Genomic DNA, 22,056 nt, shown 5'->3' with positions numbered 1-22,056 from the left:
TATTCTTAGGAACAATGAGTTGATTTTATTTCGAGACAATGGATTAAGTCCCTTTCTACTGACTAGAGTTTGATGTTCTTATGTTGTTGGACATCTGTGCCCCATGTAGTTGTATACAAATACAAAGAAGCTCTAAATATCAATCTTCATTAAAAAATAATATTAAAATGATCGACAGATAATGAAAAATAAAAAATAATTTTTCGATCATATAATACAACAAGATAATAGTTCAAAGAATGATGAACGGCATTACTTATTTTTATTTTTTATTATATAATCCAGCGAGTGTCTGAAGCTGAATGCTATCTGCCTTTTGGACAGTGGACTGATCCTAAGAAATTCTATGAGATTGCAGGCTGGGAGAGTAATCGCTTTTGAGTTTTTGTAGGCAAATAAATGGATAGGCTCTCAGGATATATATAGGAGCTTTGCACCCAAGACCAAGAATCTTGTAGTTGCCGGAGGCTTGACAGCATTTGTCCTTGGTGTGTACTCCTACACCATGAGAGCTGTCGGAGGTACAGATGAATTACAGATGGCCATAGACAAATTTGAAGAGCAGAAAAGCAAGCAGTAAAGAGGCTGAGATGGGCTGAGCCTGAAACAAGCATGTCATCAAAGGTTTTATTCTTGCAAGTAGTGTCATTATAATGTGACTTTTGTGAAAGAGATCATCTGAGTCCGTTGCTTTGATTTAATACATGGAATCAGAGATTTAAATCTTAAAACAGTTGAATGCTTAGTTTTGTGGTTCATCTGATATTTCCATGGTTTTCTTTTTTGCACTTGTTTGTGCATCTTGATATGATCAGCATGATAAGAGGGGGAATGAGTACACGAATGCATCTGCATTAGATTAGAGATCTTGGAAACTGATAGTCAGAGAATGATAATCCTGAGGCTTGCCATGCCATTTGAGTATGGTTTTACAACGGAGATACGAGATCAACAAAACCGAAAAAAAAAATCGAAGCATTTGGCCTGATGGCACCTCCATCCATTAATTGAAAACTACGAACGCGAGAAACCTCAGATACTTGAGACCTATCCTGACATGATTTTCAGTTTAATCAGCTTCAAGTGATCTTATTAGTGAACAAGAAATTCCAAATTTCTCTTTATACAATAAAAGCTCTTTCTTTCTCAACCAATGAATACAATAATTTGAGCCCACAATAACCAATGAACTAGAACTCACAGCGCCAGGCATTCGATAATATGTCTGAGCTACAAGCCAGTTTTCATGAACTTCCATCGTTTCATCAGTCGTCATTCAGAATTTCAAGTCACCTATATGTAATTATTATCCTACATCTACAGGATGATTCGATTTGTCACCAAAACTGTCACTTAGCAGTGATACTTCAACTTCCTGAGTATCACAAAAATAAAGGTTTTGTACGTTTCACTCGATCACTGAGAAAAAAAGGCGGCCTTCAACTTTGCAGCAAGATGCGGCAGCATCTTGATGCCGTCCTGGGTTGACTGATCAACACAGGTCTCCAAATCATTCAGGGCATCTGGTTTCTTTTGGAGCTTAGCTGCTTCAAACTTGTCTTGGCAGACCATCAGCGACCTTTTCATCGTTTCCTGCATCCAAAATACCAAATTCTCAACACTAGTTTTATCCTAGCATGGAGTAATTACTTCAGCAAGGGTCAGGAAAATTAAGGATGCAAAGAAAAATATGGATATTGACTTCTACCAATGCACACAAAACACGCACATATATTGTGCGACATTGTGTTCTTCTGCCACCAGTTCTTGATGCAATTGTATGATCAAAAGGGTGCAGGAAATTCATGAAAAATTACCTTGTTTGATAATAAAAGTATTAGAAAAATGAAGTGCATTGAATAAAGCAATGAGGCTAGAAATGATCAGATCTCATTGTGCACATTTAAACTACAGTAATAAAGTTTAAGCTCCATCAAAAGCAATCACAGAAAATCTAAAGCTCAATTCAGTTCTTTGGACAAAAAATTAGGGCAAAGCAATGCTAAGGGCAGCCAGCAGCAACTAGAGCATCTCCTCTGAAGGCAGAGGGCAGGTTGATCACGCTTTTTGTGGAAATGATCATGTTTAATTTCTTTTCTTCATCGTGTGTAAATCATTGTGCCTTTCCTGCAACATGTCCTAAAACAAGCTTCTCTATCCAAATCTAAGTTGTTCTAAGGACCATGTTCTATCGGTGAAAATTCAATAATTTACCTAATCCATGTGAATGGAGACGCATTATACGGATCTGGAATTTAACCGGGTAAGAGATATGTTGCATTTGCACTTTCTCTTGTGAAAAAAAAGGATACGTTGTGTTTCCACGGATTCATCATCATTAAAAAAAATCCAGGGGAGTAAAGCCCCCTGAAACAAATGGAATCAGTGACAGAAACAAATGAGAACAGAGAAAATCAAAAATAAAAAGAAAGGAAATCAGCCTACTTGAAAGTTAGCCATCTCGTCCTCAAGCATATGTTGAGATCTATCAACTGGAACACTGCAATTTTCTACACAATCGCTAATCTCATCATAGCTTCTTTCCCTATCAAAGCACTCATATGCACATTTGAAATACGCTTGCTGCAGACAATCATCATTCAGAAATTCATTGTAAGAAAGTCTAAAGCTAAAGAACAGAATAATTCAAGATAAAGAATGGCTTGAAGATATAATTGTTTCTCCATCCTGTCGCTAAGAAAGCGTGAGATAGGGAAAATTTGAAATTTGAAACTTGAACCTGATAAAGCCTGAAGCTTCATGCTCCATTCAAAATTAAGAAACATCGATTATATGGCCTTGTTCAATTAAGAAATTTGGAAAAAGATAAGATTTTGAAACAATAAATAAATAAAGACTGTTTCATTTGTACAACGCTTGCATTTACAAAAACTGAAAATTAGTAAGCTTTTATACCGATCCCCTACCTAAGCCAAACAGTTGTTATGGGAACACTTTGGAAAGGATTCTAATTTCTCAAGTCCAAAAGAACAACATTTAAGACTTCAAGTTCCAAATAATATACTTCCCCTAAATCTTTCTCAGCAACCAAACAGAGCTAAAGTATCAGAATAACAGTCTAACAACGCAGAAAGGTAAATAAGCACATGCAGAGGAATTATACATATCCAGAGAGAGAGAGAAGAGAGAGAGAGAGCCTGAAGAGTGAACTTGACGTGGTCTTGGACAGGAGAAAAATGTTCTTCAGCGGCTAAGTTGACTTGGTGGAGTTTCTGTCGAATTTTCTCCGTAACAATTCGCTCTTCGGCTGCTGCCATACGATCCATGTCTCTCTTACTTTTTCTACAGGGTTCAGGGTTTTTGTGACAGTTCTACAGCCTGCCTCTTGTCTGGGTGTACGATCTGGCCGGTGCGCACATTAAAAAAATCTATTCAGCAATTTAATTTTTATCATCCATTTATTATCTCATAATGTGATATTAAATGATAAATTTACAAGTAAAATATAATAAATAATTTTCAATCACCTATTATCACATCATAAGATGATGAAAAGATGATAAAAATTGAGATAATGAGTAATATTACTCATGTAGATCACATTTAATAAAGAGTATCAATAAAGCACATTTTCATAATATATTTTACAATAATGTTATAAGATAAGGGTACTTTTATAAAGTAATATTATTTTTTTATAAAATATTTTATAAAATTACCTCTCATTTAACATATTGTTGTGAAATATGTTGTAAAAGATATTTTGTATAAATCATTTTCCTTTAATAAAATACTTATATGTAGGGGTGTAATTGGTCCGGTCTAGTCCGAGAAAGGTCATTGACCAAAAATTTTGATTTATCATTTTTGTCAGATCGAACTATTAGCTAACAGTCCGGTTGGTCCATTTTGTCCATGAACATTTTTTTCCTTTTTTTCTTTTTTGAAAAAAAATTAATTAAATTAGTAAAATTAAAATTATGTGAACTCTTTAATATTTTATATATGGTTAATGAATATTAAATAATTTCATTGTATATATGGTTAATAGGGATGGGCTTTGACTCCGACAGAGTTGGAATGCCCAACTCCAACAAAGTTGGAGACAAAGTTGAGCTCCGACTTCGACTCCGAATAGGAGCAGATTCCGACTCCGATCAAAGTTGCCGGAATCGGAGTCGGAGTCGGAGTCGGAGCCCAACTCAGAGCTAAGCTTTTTTTTTTCAATTTTCTTATCACTTTCCCAGCATCCAAACAACACACAGTATACAAAAAAAATAAACAAATAAAAAAAATCCAAACAACATCAAAGACGAGATCAAGATTCAAGGGTTGGATCGAAAAGGCTTTCCCAGAATCCAAATGACATCAAGGGACAAATCTAAATGAAGCTTCGCAGCAAAGATGAGATCTAGAGTGGGTAGAGACAAGATCCAAAAGGAAGCTTGTAGAAGAAAGAACATGAAGGCTTCATTACGAAGCTGTTGTCGAAATGAAAAAAAAAAAAAATCATTTCTCTTGATCAAGGCTTTTCCTTGATCTCGTGTCTTCATTTCTCTTACTTTTCCTTGAGGTCAGATGATTTGTTGTAGAAGATCAAGTAGATATTGCAGTTGAAAATTAGGAGGTTTCAAACCATCAACCAGCTACCAATATCAATGCTCCAAATAAGGGATGAGGAAGCCATGATCTTGTTGTTAGATTTTGATTTCCGTAACTGACATTTGAATTTAAATATGTTGCTGAAAGTTAGCACTTGATTGTAAAAACGTCTTTCAATTTATACTCTCTGTAATCCACTTATATCAATTAATCAAATATACAAGTGTTCAAAATTGTATTACTCTGTTTTCTTTCATGGTATCAGACTGACTAGCAAAGACAAACGTCAAAAAAAAAAAAAAAAAACCCATGTCTCACTCTCCCTCATCTTCAACTAGCCTTCCAACCCCAACCTCCCATCCACCCTTTGTTATTTCCATGAGTAATGTTGTTACTGTCAAGCTCACTTCTAAGAATTATCTCATTTGGAAAGTACAACTCATTCCTTACTTCCGTGGCCAAGATTTATTTGGATACCTTGATGGAATCATACATATTCCACCCAAAATTGTCTTTATCACCCAACCTGAAAACGGCCGCATCACTGAAATAATCAACTCTGCCTACACTCACTGGGTCCAACAGGATAACATCGTCCTTAGCACTATCATGTCTTCTCTCTCTAAAGGTATTCTTGCCCAGGTGGTCAACTATACCACTTCCCATACTGTTTAGCGTGCTCTTGAGGAGAATTTTTCTTCGTGCTCTCATGCTAAAATTGTGCAAATTCACACACAACTGGCGACTACTACCAGAGGCAGTAAAACTGCTACTAAATATTTTTTGTTTATTTAGAAACTAACCAATGAGTTAGCTATTGCAGGCCAGCCCATGACATGCGAATATGTTATTACATACATTCTTGCAGGTTTAGGCCATGAATATGACAATTTTGTGGCCTTTATTTCTGCTCGAACTGATACAGTGTCTCTTGAAGAGATATACTCTCTACTTCTCACAACAGAGGCACGCATCTCTCGGCATCAGCTTGCCTCACCTATTCAGCAGACTTCCATCAACGTTGCTTAAAAGCAATTTCAGTCCTTTACAAATAGAGGACGCGGTGGCTATCGTAGCAGAGGATGGGGTCAACGTAGTGATTCCAATGCTAATACCCGGACCAATGATCAGAACACTCTGGTTTGTCGGGTGTGTAATAAACCAGGCCAGTTAACTCGAAAATGTTACCATCACTTTGATCTCTCTTATCAAGACTCCTTTAAAACTGACAACAAACAAGTCATGGTTGCTTCAAATGGTGCCAATTGGGACATTGAATGGCACGCAGACTCAGACGCCACTCATCATGTTACAAATACTCTCAGAAACCTGAACCTCAAATCTGCAAATTACGATGGTTCAGATCATGTTCAAGTGGGAAATGGCCAAGGTTTGCACATTACAAAAATTGGTCCCTCTCAACTCTCTACTCCCAACTCTTCCTTTCTTCTTCATAACGTCCTTCTCGTTCCTGAAATTTAAAAGAACTTATTATTTGTGCAACAATTTTGTGTTGATAATCATGTATATTTTGAATTTCACGACAAATATTTTATTGTGAAGGACTACTCGGGGAAGGTTCATCATCAAGGCCAACTCAGTAATGGACTCTATCAATTCAACTCCACTTCTCGTCACCCTTATACTTTCTCCATTGTCCGTGTCTCCACTCGCGAATGGCATCGTCGTCTTGGACATGCATCCCAACCCGTTCTCAACAAAGTCCTCCTCAATAATAAACTTTCGACTAGCACCAATAAAATGTCGTCTATTTGGTCCGAATGTCAAATGACTAAAAGCCATGATTTACCCTTGCAGTCTTCTTCGCATGTTTGTCGTCATCTATTAGATTTAATTTTCAGCGATGTATGGGGACCTGCCTCTGTGGCTTCCACCACGGGTGCTAAATATTATGTTAGTTTCCTTGATGACTATTCAAAATTTGTGTGGATGTTTCCAATCAAATTGAAATCTGACATTGAACAAATTTTTCTTCAATTCCAAGCCTATGTTGAAAAACATTTTGAAAGGAAAATTAAATCAATTCAATCTGATTGGGGTGGTAAATACCGCCGATTACATATCTATTTTCAACATCATGGAATAAATCATCGAGTGGCTTGTCCTTACACCCACCAACATAATGGATCGATTGAACGTAAACATCGACATATTGTCAAAGTTGGTCTAAGTTTGTTGGCTCACTCAAAACTTCCTTTCATCTATTGGGAAGGTGCTTTCCACACAACAACATACATCATAAATCATCTTCCAACACCTGTCCTCCAAAATAAATCTCCTTTTGAATTAATGTATCATTGTGTGCCCGATTACTCATTCATGCGTGTATTTGGTTGTGCTTGTTAGCCAAACATGAGACCTTATAACAAAAATAAACTCAATTTTCGGTCTCAAACCTGCATCTTCCTCGGCTACAGTTTGGGTCATCATGGATCAAATGCTTTAATCCCTCTACAGGTAAAACTTACATTTCAAGGCATGTAATTTTTTACGAAACTCTTTTTCTAGCTTTCCAACAAATCGAGCCTAAGACACATCCCACTCCATCCGTGTCTCTTCCATCCATCATCACTATCTCTTCTCCTCCAAACACCACTCCCATGCAACCTAGTTCATTTCTTGCGAGAACACAATCTGCACATTGCTCTTATTCTTTTGCAGGAACAGGGGACGTGATCTTGCCCAATTTCCCTCCTAATAGTGATGCTCCTTTGGACCAAGCAGTTACTCAAGATTGTTCTACATCCCAACATGTTGTTAATAGCCATCCTATGGTCACGAGATCCAAAAATAATATTCGTCAACCACGGAAGCATGCAGATGACTATATCCATTACCCACTTCCGAAAGTGCTAATCACTAAAACAATCACTGAAGCTCACGAACCAACCTCCTTTACGACAGCCATCAAACATAGCCACTGGCGTGACGCTATGAATAAAGAATTTGATGCACTTCTCCAAAATGGTACGTGGTCACTTGTTACACCCCCATCTCAAGCTAATATCGTTGGATGTCATTGGGTATATCAAATCAAACAGAAAGCCGATGGAACCATTGAGCGCTACAAAGCTCGTTTGGTTGCCAAAGGCTTTCATCAACAAGAAGGAATTTATTTCACGGAAACTTTCAGTCGAGTTGTGAAGCATGCAACCATTCGGCTAGTTTTATCTATTGCCGTTACTTTAGTGGCCTATCATTCAACTTGACGTACAAAATGCATTTTTGCATGGAGATTTACAAGAAACGGTGTTCATGACTCAACCTCAAGGTTATATTCACCCACAATATCCGCATCATGTATGCAAACTCCACAAGTCATTATATGGCTTGCGCCAAGTCCCAAGAGCTTGGTTTTCAAAGCTATCTGATAAACTCAAGGCACTCAATTTCTGTGAAAGCAAGGCTGGTAACTCTTTGTTTGTATTGAAGACCACCAACGAGGTACTTTACATTTTAATATATGTTGATGATATATTAATTACAGGGCCAAGTTCTCATGCTATAAACCGAATAACTTAAAGTCTCAAAGCTTCATTTGCTGTCAAAGAACTAGACAATCTTCACTTTTTCCTTGGAGTAGAAGCGGTTCGAAGCTCCGAAGGACTCTATCTCACTCAAAGAAAATATATTGTTGATTTATTAAAAATGAGTAAGATGGACAAAGCTAAGTCGTGTACCACCCAATGGCTTCTAATTGTCATTTGGTTGCTAACGATGGATCACCATGCACTGATGTTAGCCTATACCAAAGTATTGTAGGCAGCATGCAATACTTGGCATTTACAAGGCCAAATTTGGCTTTTGCCATTAACAAAGTCAGTAAGTTCATGCACAAGCCCATGGACTCTCATTGGCAAGCCGTCAAGAGAATATTGCGGTACTTAAAGCACATGGTTTCAACGTCTCCTCATCACCAAAGCTAATAACTTGAGAATTCAAGCATACTCCGACTTTGATTGGGCTGCGGAGAGAGATGACCGAAGATCAATTGGTGCATATTATATTTTTCAAGGACTCAATCTAATCTCATGGAGCTATAAACAACAGTAAACCGTGGCCCGAAGTAATACTGAGGCTGAATATAAATCACTTGCAAACACAGCTACCGAAATAATATGGATCCGCTCCCTCTTGTCTGAGTTACGGCTCCCTATTTGTCAAACTTCTGTGCTTTGGTGTGATAATATTGAAGTAACATATCTCTAATCCAATCCAATATTTCACGCACAAACAAAACACATTGAAATTGATTTTCATTTTGTTAGAAATCGTATCTAGCAAGTAGCTAGCAGTGCAATTTATTTCAAGTCACGATCAACTAGCAAATGTAGCGGATGGCTTGACAAAACCGCTGCCACCTATCAAATTCAAGGATGTGCAATTCAATCTGAATGTTCGTACTTTTCCCTTCATATTAAGGGGGCGTATAGAAGATCAAGTAGATATTGCGGCTGCAAATCAGGAGGTTTCAAACCATCTACCAACTGCCGATATCAACGCTACAAATAAGGGATGAGGAAGCCATGATCCTACTGTTTGATTTTGATTTCCGTAACTGACATTTGAATTTAAATATATTGTTGAAAGTTAGCACTTGATTATAAAAGCGTCTTTTTATTTATACTCTCTATAATTCACCAATATCAATTAATCAAATATACAAGTATTTAAAATTGTATTACTCTGTTTTCTTTCATAGAAGAAGAAGAAAGAAGGGGAAGAGATGAAACTAAACTGAGAAAGGGACTGAGTAGAATGAAATGGGAGTTAGGGTTAGTGAAAAGAAAATGATAAATATATATTAAGAGAAAAATGGCTTCATTTGAGAAAGTAAAAGAAAAAAAAGAAGAAGAAGAGAAATTGGTGTTGTGGGCGTGGGGGCTCGAACGGTTTTAAAATTTCATATCTCGAGCCAACCATTAAGCTATTTAGCAAACAGATGTTACAAATTAAAATATATGAACTATATATATCACATACACACGCATATATATATATATATATATATATATATATATATTGTAAGTCATATTTTTTAAGACTCGTGTTTTCAAGTATTTGTTTTTAGAGTGTGGCTATACATTAGCCGTACTCTTCGTACAATTCACATGTAATTTTTTTTTTTTGAAACACAGCATAGGGTGTGTTGCGGCTGCAATAAATATTTCCCTTTTTTTTTTATAAGTGATCTAATTCATCTCTAATTGTTATACTTAAAAAGTAAGAAAAATTTTACTGAGTAATTTTTCTGAGTAGCCTTACACCATATACTACCCACCTGTTGGGAAAAAATAAATAAAAAAATAAAAACCAACGTCATTAGATGTTTTGTGTAAGAGATTTATTATTCATCATTTTCACACAATATACATCATATTTATTTTTATTTATTTTTAAATTTTATTTTTCTTAAAATAATTGAATTATTCTACTTATTATCCATATAACACATATTTGATAAGAGAAAAAATTAAAAAATTATATATAGTGTATGATGTGAGAATGATAAATATAATTTAAAATCATTAACACTCATGCCAAATTAGGATTAGGGCTACTTTCGAGTTACGAGGCCCATTAAGGCTTGATTTGGATAGTGAGAATACTTGATAAGTGTTGAAAATGTTTATAAATAGTAGTAAAAAAATAATAAAAAAGTAATAATAAAATATTGAATAGTAGTAAAAAATAGGTGAAAAGTAATAATAAAGTAAAGAATAGTAGTGAAAGTACTTGAAATACTCTCACTTGCCAAACACACCGTTGACTAGGCCTTGTTTGTTTTCGAAAAACATCTCATCTCATATCATCTCATCTCACCTCATCATTACAATTTTCTCAAATTCTCACAAAAAATAAAATAAAAAATTCAACTTTTTCAAATCCCAAAACAAAAATAATATTAAAAAATATATTCTAATATTATTTTATTCAACTTTTTAACTTTAATCTCATCTCATCTCATTTCATCTCTGAAAACAAACGGCCCTAATGGCACACCAAACTTTCGATACTTCCACCGTTCCACGGCGGCTTCTCCACTTTCTTCCCTTTCCTGGATTCCAGGTTCTCCAACTTCTTCCTCTTCTATTTTTATTTTATTTTTGTGTATTTTTGGGAAAAACGCGAATTAGCAGAGCAAGGGCGTCGATACCAGATGGCGCAAATTGCATTGAAGGTTGGCGATATAGGAGTGAACACATATAAGCCATTTTCCGTGCCTATCAAATCTTCCCTTTTTTGGCTTTGATTATGGCCTCGTACAAGTCGCTATCTCTGTAAATTCTGAATCTTATTGCGTTTCGATTTTTTATTTTTATTTTTATTTTTTATTTTATTTTATTTTATTTTTTTTGTATCGTGCTTACCATTTACTCTGTTTATTTGCTGGTTTTTTCTATAAATGAACAAGCTGTGCAAAAAACCGCTTCTTGTCAAATGTCAACATATTAATTATATGATGATGATCAATTGATCAGCTATGTAGCTTGTAACTGTAAGCATTAATTGTAGGTATAAGTAATATGATGCACAGATTGAAACTACCCAGTTTGCATTGCGGATATATCTTCTGATTGACAAACAGAAGGGGATGGTATTAACCAGAAAATTTTCCTTTTAATGACTATTTATTAAGACGGTCAATTTGCGGTCACAAGGTGCTTTTATCTGTAAGATGAACATTGCCCTGTAAGATTTAGGATCCATCTAATAGATGCACTCTTAAGTCTTAACAGCTCACTGTTAGCTTTAATTTTGAATCCTTTAAAAGCAATTTTTTTTTTTTTTTTATAAGTAATAAGAGATTTTATTAAAGCAAGCAAATAGGCGTAGCCCAAGTACACAAGAAATATACAAGCTGAAACACCTAAGTACAAGCTAGGAACTAGGAGCTAAGAGCTAAGAAAAGCTGAAAGAAAAACATTCATATTATCCCCGTTCAAGCCAAGAACTTTCGCCCAGAGACAGAGAGTTTGAAAGAGAAACTCTCTGAATTCTACCAATGATCATTCTCTATCATCAAAACACCGTCCATTCCTTCCCAGCCATAGGCACCACATCAAGCATAAAGGAATCATCTTCTAAATAGCAGCAATGCGATGAGAATAGTAGTGAGTTTGGATTCGAAGATGAGTTGAGATGAGTTCAGATAGGTTGTAAATAGTAGTGAGATTTGTGAGTTAAAGTTGATGAATAGTAATGAATAGTAGTGAGATGAGTTGAAATGAGTATAAATGAGTTGAGATGGGTTGCGAATACAAACCTCTCCGCCACATCACAATGCAGAAACAAATTGTCAACTGATTCACCATCTTTCTTACACAAATAACCCCGGTCAAGACAGATTATACCCTTTTTTCTCAAATTATCCATAGTCAAAATCTTCCCAAGAGACACCAACCAACAGAAGAAAGCAATTTTACTGGGCACCTTTGATCTCCAAATACACTTCCAAGGGAATTGATTGACACAATGACAAGTCAGTGATTTATAATAAGAGCCGACAGTAAAAATGGAATTTCCTGCATGTTGCCACACCAATCTGTCTTCCCCTCCCTGCACAATTTTCATATCATAATGCCTACTGAAGAAAGCTGAAACGACGGGCACTTCCCAATCATGTAAGTTTCTAATGAAACTCACATTCCATTGAGGGAAATTGTTAGATAAAAATACAGAATCAGCTACTGTGACTTCTTTGTCCCGTGCAATCCTAAAAAGAGAAGGAAATGCATTCTTAAGCACCAAATCCCCGCAGCAAAGATCATGCTAAAAATGTCTCTGCCCACCACCGACCTTAAATGAAACATGATTAAGCAATTCCCCCAGCCATTCTAGACATATTTTTACAAGCCCACATCGTACACACTTCTAACCTCGTTAGAACACCAACTCCCCCAAACCCTCCCATATTGAGCATCGATAATGTTTCTCCACAACGCCTCCATCTCTTTAAAAGCAATTTCACTGTATAGTTATCATAATTTCAATATAATAAAAACTTATTTCTTCTCACTTAGTGACATCTTATTCACTTGTGAATCTGATACCGATTAGTGTTGGGAGTAACTGGGATTGAATCAATTAAGGTTAACCTAAATTTGACCCAATTATTAAACGGGTCAATGGGTTGACCCAGTTAGCCAAAAGAAAAAAGATTTGGGTCATTTGATTTAGTCACTCGGGTTAACCTGTGGTCTGATTCATATTTTTAGTTAGAAGTTGAATTTTAAATTGGAAAATGTAGCATTTATTTTAAAGCTTTCCCTAAGTTTTTCTGCTATAGTCTTTGCCTTTTTATCCAATTGTAGGACTAATCGAAAATATGTAAATATTTAACATTTTTATTTATTTTTAGATAGATTATGATTGGTTGACTCAACTCCACACGACTCAGATAGATGAACGGGTTATATGGGTCTTGTTGTGGTCAACCTGTGAAATAGTTGCTTCGGGTTTAGGTTGATGTGTTTGACCCACGTAATTATTTGGGTTTGATCCCAACATGACCCAATATGATTGACAGCCCTACTTGGACCTGAACTTAAATGAACAAATACACACTTAACACAATTTGACTGCCCTACACGAGGATGGAAATTTATAATCATACATGATGTGAAATAATAGAAATGGGAGGTTCAATAGAGGCAAATTTATTTTAGAGAAGATTGGAAGAAATGCTCAAGTTTATTTTACTTTCTATTTTTGCAAGTAATACAATTTTTCTTTCTTTAGGTTTTTAGACCTCTCTTTTACATTCTCTTGTTTTTTAGTTAGTATTTTTTCTCTTACTGGTGGGTGTGCCTTGTAGACTACGATTGAAATGCAGTCGGACATATCTCTTGTCAATGTTCATGTAACTTGTATTAGAAATGACTTTTTTTATGTGATTTCTACTTTTTGGGTTGGTTCATTTTAGTTAACTTGAAATATTAACTACAATGGATTTCACTTAGAAAGAAACAGGAAATTCTACACAACCAAAGATCATATGTGATACAAGTTATAAGACTTGAAAAAAGACATGTTTTACTGTACAGTATTCATGGTTTGTAAAGCACATTTAACAATAAAAGAGTAAAGATACGACACTTACACAATCAAAAAGGAAAAGCCTTGATATTAAAAGGGGGAAAAAAAGGGAGGTCTAAAGTTGTTACATCACAACATTCATATCACATCCTTGGAATTGTGTTTGCATTGAGTTTTAGTGACCTAATTTTCTCCAGTTGAGAATCGGGTAATCTTTTTTATTTAAACACTTTCTACAATTTGGAGAGATATAAATACATGATGTGGATTTAATTACATCAATGTTGGAATATGACACCATTCATGGATATCATTTAATGTTTTGAGATCAACAGATTGTGTGTATCTCTCTTCGAATTGTAGAAAGTGTTTGAATCAAAAAATTGAAGAGGATTTCTATTGTTCTTTTTTATTTTCTATAGGAAATTGATTGGTACACGAGAATTATGCACGGGATGTGTATAGGATGTATAATTTTTTTTTACTGTTTATGTATTGTTCATGAATTGATGAATATTTTGTGAACATTTTGTGAACAGTGCATGAACAGTAAAAAATTTTAAACATTCCCATTTGCACCCTATGTATTACCTTCTGTGGATGCATCATTACACTCCTGTATGTCGCTTGTATTCAAAGTTCAGGCAATTGAAGTCTCTCAAGTTCAGACGGAAACTCATAAGAGTTGGGTTCAATTCGATTTATAGAAAATCTGACTCGAGCTTGACTTGGAATCCAGGTTGTAATCGAGTTGAATGCTCGATCAAGCTCACTTAACTTGAGAATTTTTTAAGTTGATATAAATTAAATGAATTGAAATTGCAACTTCAACATTAAAATCATACTAACACAGCATTGCAATTTATACAGATAATTAGTATATATATGCACACTTGATATCTTGCATGTATATAACGTATTTTTATTTATATGTGTATTACAATGCATACTAATGAGATTGCAATTGAATATTAATATAGTCGATTTGTGTTATATTTAAGGTGTATTGTTTATTAATCAATCGTAATTTCATATTTATGCATGTGCTCATTTACCTAAAAGGAATTATGCCCGAACTCTTTTATTGAACAACTCAAGCGTGAGTCATGTTAATCAAGTTGAACTTGAGCTGCCTGTACAAATTACACCTCTAACCGATGTGACATGCCTGCCACCAGAAGCACCTATCCCTTGCTTATTTGAAAATTTTTGTCTGCCTAGTTGGTTGTTGTCTTGATTGTTCGTGATCATGAAAAGAAAAGGATGCTACTTGATCTGGGCCAATTGAAACCTATAGCTTCTGATGGCGTGTGAGGTTATTCACTGAAACCTGGCTATTCACAAGGTAAATTGCAATGGCCTATGTTCATGAATAACAAAGGGGAAGAAGAGTGACGAGATGCAGGTAGCTAGAATAATTTTGGTATAAATTTGCAGTTTTCAGATGCTATGAAGTTTGGTGGTTAGCTGACCTGATTGAGTTTTCAATCTAAGGTCAATTTTCTGCTCCGTGGTTGCTTGCTGATTTCTGTTGTATATTTATTTATATATGGAAGTACAGGTTGCAGCAGTTTTAGGAAGTATGATACACGATGATTCGAGCAAATACCATAGACTTAGGCTTTAACGTCTTAAAATGTAATGGTATGGATTTATTTTATTAATGGCAAATCTTACCTCATTTAGCCTGTTTAGTTTACCAAATACAACGTAGGTGGATGTAGACAACCGAAAATACCAAGTGCAGCCTTTTTGGGCTTTTTGTATAAAGAAGCCCCCCCCATTGCTTAACTCCCAAGTGCAACTTAAAACTAGACTTTTGAGACGCACCAAAAGTTATTCAAAGTACTTTTCATGGCCTTAAGAGGGATTGGCATGGCTCTGTTCTTGGTCCTATTCAGCATGCTGTTGGCTAGATCTGCTGCTCAATCAGGCTGCATCGGTGTGCTCCTTGGCATGTCTCCATGCCTTAACTACATCACTGGGAAATCTTCAACCCCATCTTCTTCCTGCTGCTCACAGCTTGCGAGTGTTGTAAAATCCCAGCCACAATGCCTTTGTACGGCGCTTAATGGTGGTGGTGCAGCATTGGGCATTACAATCAACCGGACGCTTGTTCTTGCACTCCCAGGTGCTTGCAATGTGCAAACTCCGCCCATCAGCCGGTGTAATGGTAAAGTTGAAACCAAGACTATTTTCTGATTTCATTAAAATATCAAACTGCATAAATGGAGAATTTTGCTTAAGCTTACTTTCCGGGCAGCTGCTAAAGGACCAGCATCATCCCCTGTGGCTTCCCCAGTTGGTTCACCGGAAGGGGCACCTGGGAGTGGGACCTCTTCAAATGAACTTTCAAACTCTTCAACTAGCTCATCAGAACCAGGTACCGTCGATATGAAATATGCAACAAATCGTTCCTAAACAAATGATGTATCACCAAGGACCAATTCTGATTCACTGATTGTTTCAACTGTTACCTTCATATCACATCCCATATGAGTGAATAAAAGATGTGAATATTATTTAATAATTTAGTGATTTTCTCTCAAATACAAATTTATCCTATTGAAAGCATGATCTATAAATAAATAGCTGTTTAAGATGGGTTATATCCTAGAAATCAGATAATATATCGTCTTGAACATCACATGTGAGTGGTTGCAGGAGCTGGATCTAAAACAGTTCCAATGACCGGTGCAAGCTCTTCCAACGGTGCTGTTGTAGAAATGCCTCTTCAAGTCGTCCTTCTTTCCATCTTCATGGCCGCATATAGTTCACTTTGCTGCAGCTTCTGAGTTTTCTTTGGGATTTCTTGGACAGTTAATTACTACTATTCGAGTGCTTTTACTGGCTTTAATGTATTATCTTACACGTACTTTGGTTAACTAAAGCATCTTTCTCCAATACTTTGGTTTGCCGTGCAGTTAAAGACCGAACCTTTATACCTTCCGTGTAATCCTGCTCATTACAACATATTCCAGTGTTTCTATAGTTACGAATGGTGTCTCTCTATTTTAAGACTTGGTTTCCCGTGTATATTAGCCTGGTTTGTATTTGCATATGAGATAAGTCGAGAAGTGTTGCGAAAATTAAATTAAACAATTTAACTTTTTTTAAATCATAAAATAAAATAAAAAATATTCAAACAATATTTTATTTAATTTTCAAGTTTGTTTTATGAGATGTATATTTTTTTTAATATTATTTTTGTTTTGTGATTAGAAAAAGTTAAATTGTTTATATGATTATGTGAAAAATTAAAAAAATTGTAATGATTAGATTAGATGAAATGAGTTGATCTTATCTCATCTTATCTTATCTAATCATTACAATTTTCTCAAACTTTCAAACAAAATATAATAAACAACTCAATTTTTTCAAATCTCAAAATAAAAATTATATTAAAAAATTATATTCTAACAATATTTTATTTAATTTTCATTTCATCTCATCGCAACTCAACTCACTATCTAAACTTTCCAAAAACAAAGTTATCATTTTGGGTAAGGATATTTCAAAGAGTTATCCTATAGAGTAATATTAGATACAATCTTCGAGTGCAAGTATCATGCATTTTTTTTTAAAAAAGTTAACAAATCTAAAGTACACATAAAAAAGTCAATTTTTTAAAGGTGGGTTTCATTATTTTTTAAAGGTAATGAATAGGATTTGTACACTCTAAACTTATATTTAGCATCGATATAGACTATATATTACAGGACAATGTAATATATAATATCTTTCTAATCCAAACTTTTGGAGATTGGCACACCTCTAAGCAACATGTTCAATATGTATTCCAAAAAAGAACCCCACTAGTTCAATATGTTCAATATGGAGCATTCTCTCTGATACGAATGCAAAGCGTGCACCAACATCACCAAGAATTCTCCTGGTTTTATTTCTAAAGAAAAAGAATACCCAGGACTCTCTCAGCCCAATAATGTAGTTTAAAGTACGTCGGAAATATGCGAAAACCAAAACGACAGATCTGAGAATGTAGTTTATAGAACTCACGCCAACAGAAATAGACAGAAAAAGTAAAAGAGGAACGTTATATACCACATCATAATCTCATTTTCATTCTATTATATAAGATGTGATATATATATCACTATTAAATAATAAAAAATTATCTAATAAAAAATTATTTAATGATGATAAATATGTCACATCTTGTAATGTTAAATGATTAAAAAATTATTTGTTATTTATTATTTATTTACCGGTTATTTTATGCTACATCAAGAGTAATAAAAGAATAATAATTAAAACGATGATGAATATTATTTTTCCTCGCTCCTCTTACATATTAATAAACGACGATGGATTATGCTACTCGGCTACCATTTTCCCACCATTTGGCATTTTCTTTTTTTATTTTATATTTCTATCTGTGTTTTTACTTTCGAAATGGTTTCTGAATAACAAGTGATTTAAACAATTTGAAAAATATTTTTTAGAAAAAAAAAATTATAGCGGTCACCATTTAAAAAGGTGGGTTGAATAGCATTTTCGTCGAAGACACTGGGGACAAATACAAATGATGGAGTTGTTGATAGGCTTCCTGGAAAGATGTAAAAATCATCAGTAAAAGCAATCCTAATAAGCAAAGTGAATTCTCTTAGCTGAAGGATGTCATTATCAAGGAAGCATGTACAAGATGGAGTTGCTATCGCCACCTAAGTGAAGTAATCTCGTACTATTTTACTATTATTCATAAATAATAATCTTAACATTTAAACGTAAGCTAATAGTTTTTTCCTATGCCACATCACCATATATCCCTATTATTTTATGATTAGAATTGTCTGCTACCTATCTTTACCAGTTCAGATTCTCAACTTTTAGGCCAAAAAGCCAGTTGAAAGAGAATTTAAAAGTCATAAACGCGTCATGCTTTCTTCTTATTGCTAGAAGTTTCTCAACGTGGACTCTCTCCTCCTTGCCAAATATTGCACAAATTGGTCACCCACATAGCCGACCTTCAAAAACTAATAAATTTTCTTTATGCATCAAGCTACGTAAAAGTTCCCAAAAGTCTCCAGTTTTGAACTTTGAACAAGAAGCTGGATCGAGCTAGGTAGGTAGGCTGCAAGCCAAAGTGACGAGAACCCGTTAGAGAGTAGGAGAAAGTTGTTCACCCACATAACCCAAGTTCTCTCTTTTGTCTCTCTGTTTTGATTTCCCTATAAAGGGCCATGCATACATCCATCCTCTTCCCCCCACCATACTAAGCATACCCGAGTGGCACAAGATCATTTTAGCATTTACAAGTATTTTTTCAGCACATATTTGGGAACATCTCAATGGCGCAAGGAAAGTTTGAGATGGGTGTGGTCCTAGTCCTAGTGACCATGCTCTGGGCAGGAGCTGAGGCTCAGTCGAGCTGTACAAATGTGATAATCAGCTTGTCACCATGCCTAAACTACATTACCGGCAACTCCTCCACCCCATCTTCAGGATGCTGCTCGCAGCTCGCCTCCGTAGTCCGTTCGCAGCCGCAGTGCTTGTGTGAGGTCATTAATGGTGGTGGCTCGTCGCTGGGGGTCAACGTCAACCGAACTCAGGCTCTAGGCCTTCCTAGTGCTTGTAATGTTCAGACTCCACCCCTTAGCCGCTGTAACGGTATGACTCCATATCAAAATCTTCTCTGACCAATATTTTGGAGAAATACTCTGAACAACTGTATTGAAAAAAGCAATAATGTCTTGTTTTCGTCTCTTCTAACTTTCACTTTCGTGAATATGAGCAGCTGCTTCTCCAGCCGACTCCCCCGCAGGAACACCAGACTCTTCAAACACAGTTCCTTCAGGTACAAAACGCTGGCATTGTTTATTCAGCTGAATGCAAAATTGTTGCTATTTGTCACATGCTGAACAATGCAGACCAGATTTTGGGTTTAATAAAATCAAATCTTTACAGGGACCTTAAGATATATGTGGCAATAGAACAAGTTTTGTTTATCATTTTTTTAGTTGCTTATTTTGTTCATTGGTTTAATCATGTTCATGTTGATGTTCACATGAGCAGGAGGAGGATCTAAAACTGTCCCATCGACAGACGACGGTTCATCAGCTGGAAGTTCCATCAAGTTGTCGATTTCGCATCTCTTCTTCCTTCTTTGTGCTGCAGCATTTGCTTCATCCTTCACCACATAAGAATTTTGTCCTGTGCTAGTCTGCCTTTCACAGCACACAATGCCTACATATTATTGTGATTATTATTGTATTCTACAGTACTTTATTCAGTTTTCTTAGCTTGCAGGATTTGGGTATACCTTTTTTTTTTTTTTTTGGTGACCTCTTCGGGTTAATATTGTTTTGTATTACTGAGGAGACATCTAGCTCTCTTTCCTTCTCAATAAAGATGATTGCTGGCTTATGATCTATCCACTGGGCACTTTTACATAATATCAATAAACCATACAATCTCCAGTTGGGTTTAAACAATAATTAAAGTCAGCAACAAGAAAGTGTAAACCTGACCAAAACTAGAGGCAAGAATTCGTACGAGTTCTTCACAGAAAACACTATGCAAAATAATTGATAATCTACTTGTTTGAGTAAGAAGCCTTCTCTAAACACAAGTATTACACAAAAGTGGGAAACAGAGGCTATGCCATCTTGCAGGGCCAACATGCAAACATTTAGGTGAGAAGATAATTTTATTATTATTATTATTTTTTTTTTATGGGAACTTTTTGTGAGTGGAAGGGTGGAAGGGAGGCAAGGCCAAGGTCTAAAAAACTAATTTTTCCCCGACTAATGAACTTTTTTTAAGAGATTATGTATGAGTTTATTGAGTTTATTGTTATGTCATCGCTTTTGGCGGAGAAATACCTTTTGCAGTAAAAAAGAATTTCAGTGTCACAACCCAACTCTCATTTGACTAATCGCCTAGACATGCCTATCCCCAATACAAATCAAACATCTGGCTTAATCCATCCGACTACTGTAGGCAGCAGTTACGCTTTTCTAATCAAGGACCAAAGACTGCATACAATCTTCCTAGTCAATCAGTTGGTCAGTTTTAAGGAACTGAGTTCTATTTCAGACTGCTCAAATTATATTAATTCTCCATGGAGTACAGAATGTGAAACCCAGATCGTAGAGTTGATTTATCTGAACTTTGGGCCTCGCCAGAGAAGGAAAAAAACAGAGCAGGGTGAAGTATCAACCATAGGCATAGCTTTTGATCAGTCCAAAAGAAGAATGCACTTTAATAATATACAGAAATAAGCAAGCACCAGACTGCGTATAACTTGTTTTTGAAGCTTGTGCATCTGTCAGCCCTAGCTCTGATCTCAGTGCGCGTATGAATCCCACAATTGACAAGCATAATCAAATCAAGCTGTGAGTGAGGCTAAGCTGATCAAGAAAACTTGCACAGGAGCTAGGCTTTAGCTCATCTCATTCAAATATCACAACTATAATCCAAAGTTGCATTGAGTATGAGGGTCAAAGAGCTCAAAAACATTGAGATATATTGTTCAGCTAATTGAATGAGCATCTAATGAAGCCAAGAAAGTTGCATTGAGTATGAGGGTAAAAGAGCTCACAAACATCAGAGCTATGTTCCTAAAGCTTATCTAGGAAGTCTCTGAGCATCAAGAATGCCTTCGTGAGTCGTGACAGTACAAATTCTTCTATTCTGTCCCACACATCCAGAGCTGCAGTTCTGTTCTCGCTGGTATACATTTCAACTAGAATTGGGTGGGGGTGCGCCGGGCCGATGCCGTAGTGCAACACAAAGGCGACGCTCGAGAGCCCCAGTAGCAAGCTACTGTTATGGGCACTCCCCCTCAAAAAATTAATTTAATATCGTGTGACCCGATGGGCCACGTATCAGATATTAAACTGATAAGAACAGATACTACACTTGATCTTAGCCAAAAGGCCGAGAAAGGTATGATTATTACGTTAACTCATGCTCTCTTTTATCGTCCCGCTCGTGAAGGTTCTCCTGCAGTGCTAGCAATGTGGGACAAGACTGCGAACCCATGTACAGCACAGTGTACTGATTGATAATTTGATATTGCACACAACTTCTTGACCAAAGGTTTTGCATTTGAGTTGAACTTCGGACTTCTATGTTAAATGCAAGCTCAAAAGTTAACCTGCTTTGTGTGGCAGATGGGATGCATGAAAGAGAAATGCTTTGTTTATACATAAATCTTACATAAGAATGTTTATATACTGTCATGATTTAATATGATCTATTAGATTGTCAACTCTTTTTATTGTAAGATAGATTTAACGTATTACATTAAACCAATTCAACATATAAACTTCATTCTCTTCATTGAATCGAACCATGTAAGGCTTTTGACTACATTACAGATTCATCATTTGTGTATATTTGCTAAATGATTGAAGTGATATTTGCAGCTTAATTGGCTGACCAGAGAAAAAACTATTTGCAGCATTATTG

General features: G+C 35.7%; 3 protein-coding genes and 2 non-coding genes across 7 annotated transcripts; 3 read left to right on the top strand and 2 right to left on the bottom strand.

Annotated features, from left to right (window-relative positions):
- Positions 1-1,061: 1,061 nt before the first annotated feature.
- Positions 1,062-3,367, bottom strand: LOC121245123 (protein FAM136A-like). 2 transcript variants are annotated; one of them, XM_041143449.1, is made up of 4 exons: positions 3,159-3,367; positions 2,446-2,583; positions 2,215-2,367; positions 1,464-1,593 (listed from the first exon to the last, which is right to left on the bottom strand). In XM_041143449.1, exons 1-3 carry the CDS (start codon positions 3,285-3,287, stop codon positions 2,239-2,241), a joined length of 396 nt encoding a protein of 131 aa, XP_040999383.1. In that variant the 5' UTR covers positions 3,288-3,367; the 3' UTR covers positions 1,464-1,593; positions 2,215-2,238. The 2 variants fall into 2 exon arrangements, with proteins under 2 accessions (XP_040999376.1, XP_040999383.1); XM_041143442.1 differs by lacking the exon at positions 2,215-2,367 and having other exon boundaries at positions 1,062-1,593.
- A 7,210-nt stretch (positions 3,368-10,577) lies between these two features.
- LOC121246194 (non-specific lipid transfer protein GPI-anchored 5-like) lies at positions 10,578-16,614 on the top strand. Of its 2 annotated transcripts, none has more exons than XM_041144246.1 (4): positions 10,578-10,865; positions 15,489-15,796; positions 15,887-16,006; positions 16,288-16,614. In XM_041144246.1, the coding sequence occupies exons 1-4, from the start codon at positions 10,840-10,842 to the stop codon at positions 16,416-16,418; spliced, it is 585 nt and encodes a 194-aa protein (XP_041000180.1). In that variant the 5' UTR covers positions 10,578-10,839; the 3' UTR covers positions 16,419-16,614. The 2 variants fall into 2 exon arrangements, with proteins under 2 accessions (XP_041000180.1, XP_041000182.1); XM_041144248.1 differs by lacking the exon at positions 10,578-10,865 and adding an exon at positions 13,178-15,028 and having other exon boundaries at positions 15,185-15,796.
- Positions 10,724-10,864, top strand: LOC121247903. The gene has a single exon (XR_005937309.1). It is a non-coding gene; the product is annotated as a small nucleolar RNA snoR86 (small nucleolar RNA).
- Positions 16,615-18,839: 2,225 nt separating the features above from the next.
- Positions 18,840-20,012, top strand: LOC121245812 (non-specific lipid transfer protein GPI-anchored 5-like). Its single transcript, XM_041143681.1, has 3 exons — positions 18,840-19,251; positions 19,379-19,438; positions 19,657-20,012. Exons 1-3 carry the CDS (start codon positions 18,933-18,935, stop codon positions 19,782-19,784), a joined length of 507 nt encoding a protein of 168 aa, XP_040999615.1. The 5' UTR covers positions 18,840-18,932; the 3' UTR covers positions 19,785-20,012.
- A 1,327-nt stretch (positions 20,013-21,339) lies between these two features.
- On the bottom strand, positions 21,340-21,535 carry LOC121247904. Its single transcript, XR_005937310.1, has one exon. It is a non-coding gene; the product is annotated as a U2 spliceosomal RNA (small nuclear RNA).
- Positions 21,536-22,056: the final 521 nt, after the last annotated feature.

This window comes from Juglans microcarpa x Juglans regia, chromosome 1S (assembly GCF_004785595.1).
Source record: "Juglans microcarpa x Juglans regia isolate MS1-56 chromosome 1S, Jm3101_v1.0, whole genome shotgun sequence".
Classification (NCBI taxonomy): Eukaryota; Viridiplantae; Streptophyta; class Magnoliopsida; order Fagales; family Juglandaceae; genus Juglans; species Juglans microcarpa x Juglans regia.
This window is presented reverse-complemented; position numbering and strand designations above follow the sequence as displayed.

What these genes read in the sequence shown, in the direction of transcription:
- LOC121245123 (XM_041143442.1), bottom strand. Translation starts at nt 3,287, where the DNA reads ATGGATCGTATGGCAGCAGCCGAAGAGCGAATTGTTACGGAGAAAATT. An exon ending in ACGTCAAGTTCACTCTTCAG is followed by an intron (nt 2,584 to 3,158) that starts GCTCTCTCTCTC and finishes GATTGTCTGCAG; the next exon opens with CAAGCGTATTTCAAATGTGC. An exon ending in ACGAGATGGCTAACTTTCAA is followed by an intron (nt 1,594 to 2,445) that starts GTAGGCTGATTT and finishes TTTTGGATGCAG; the next exon opens with GAAACGATGAAAAGGTCGCT.
- LOC121246194 (XM_041144246.1), top strand. Translation starts at nt 10,840, where the DNA reads ATGGCCTCGTACAAGTCGCTATCTCT. An exon ending in TCGTACAAGTCGCTATCTCT is followed by an intron (nt 10,866 to 15,488) that starts GTAAATTCTGAA and finishes CATGGCCTTAAG; the next exon opens with AGGGATTGGCATGGCTCTGT. An exon ending in GCCCATCAGCCGGTGTAATG is followed by an intron (nt 15,797 to 15,886) that starts GTAAAGTTGAAA and finishes CTTTCCGGGCAG; the next exon opens with CTGCTAAAGGACCAGCATCA.
- LOC121245812 (XM_041143681.1), top strand. Translation starts at nt 18,933, where the DNA reads ATGGCGCAAGGAAAGTTTGAGATGGGTGTGGTCCTAGTCCTAGTGACC. An exon ending in ACCCCTTAGCCGCTGTAACG is followed by an intron (nt 19,252 to 19,378) that starts GTATGACTCCAT and finishes GAATATGAGCAG; the next exon opens with CTGCTTCTCCAGCCGACTCC. An exon ending in TTCAAACACAGTTCCTTCAG is followed by an intron (nt 19,439 to 19,656) that starts GTACAAAACGCT and finishes TCACATGAGCAG; the next exon opens with GAGGAGGATCTAAAACTGTC.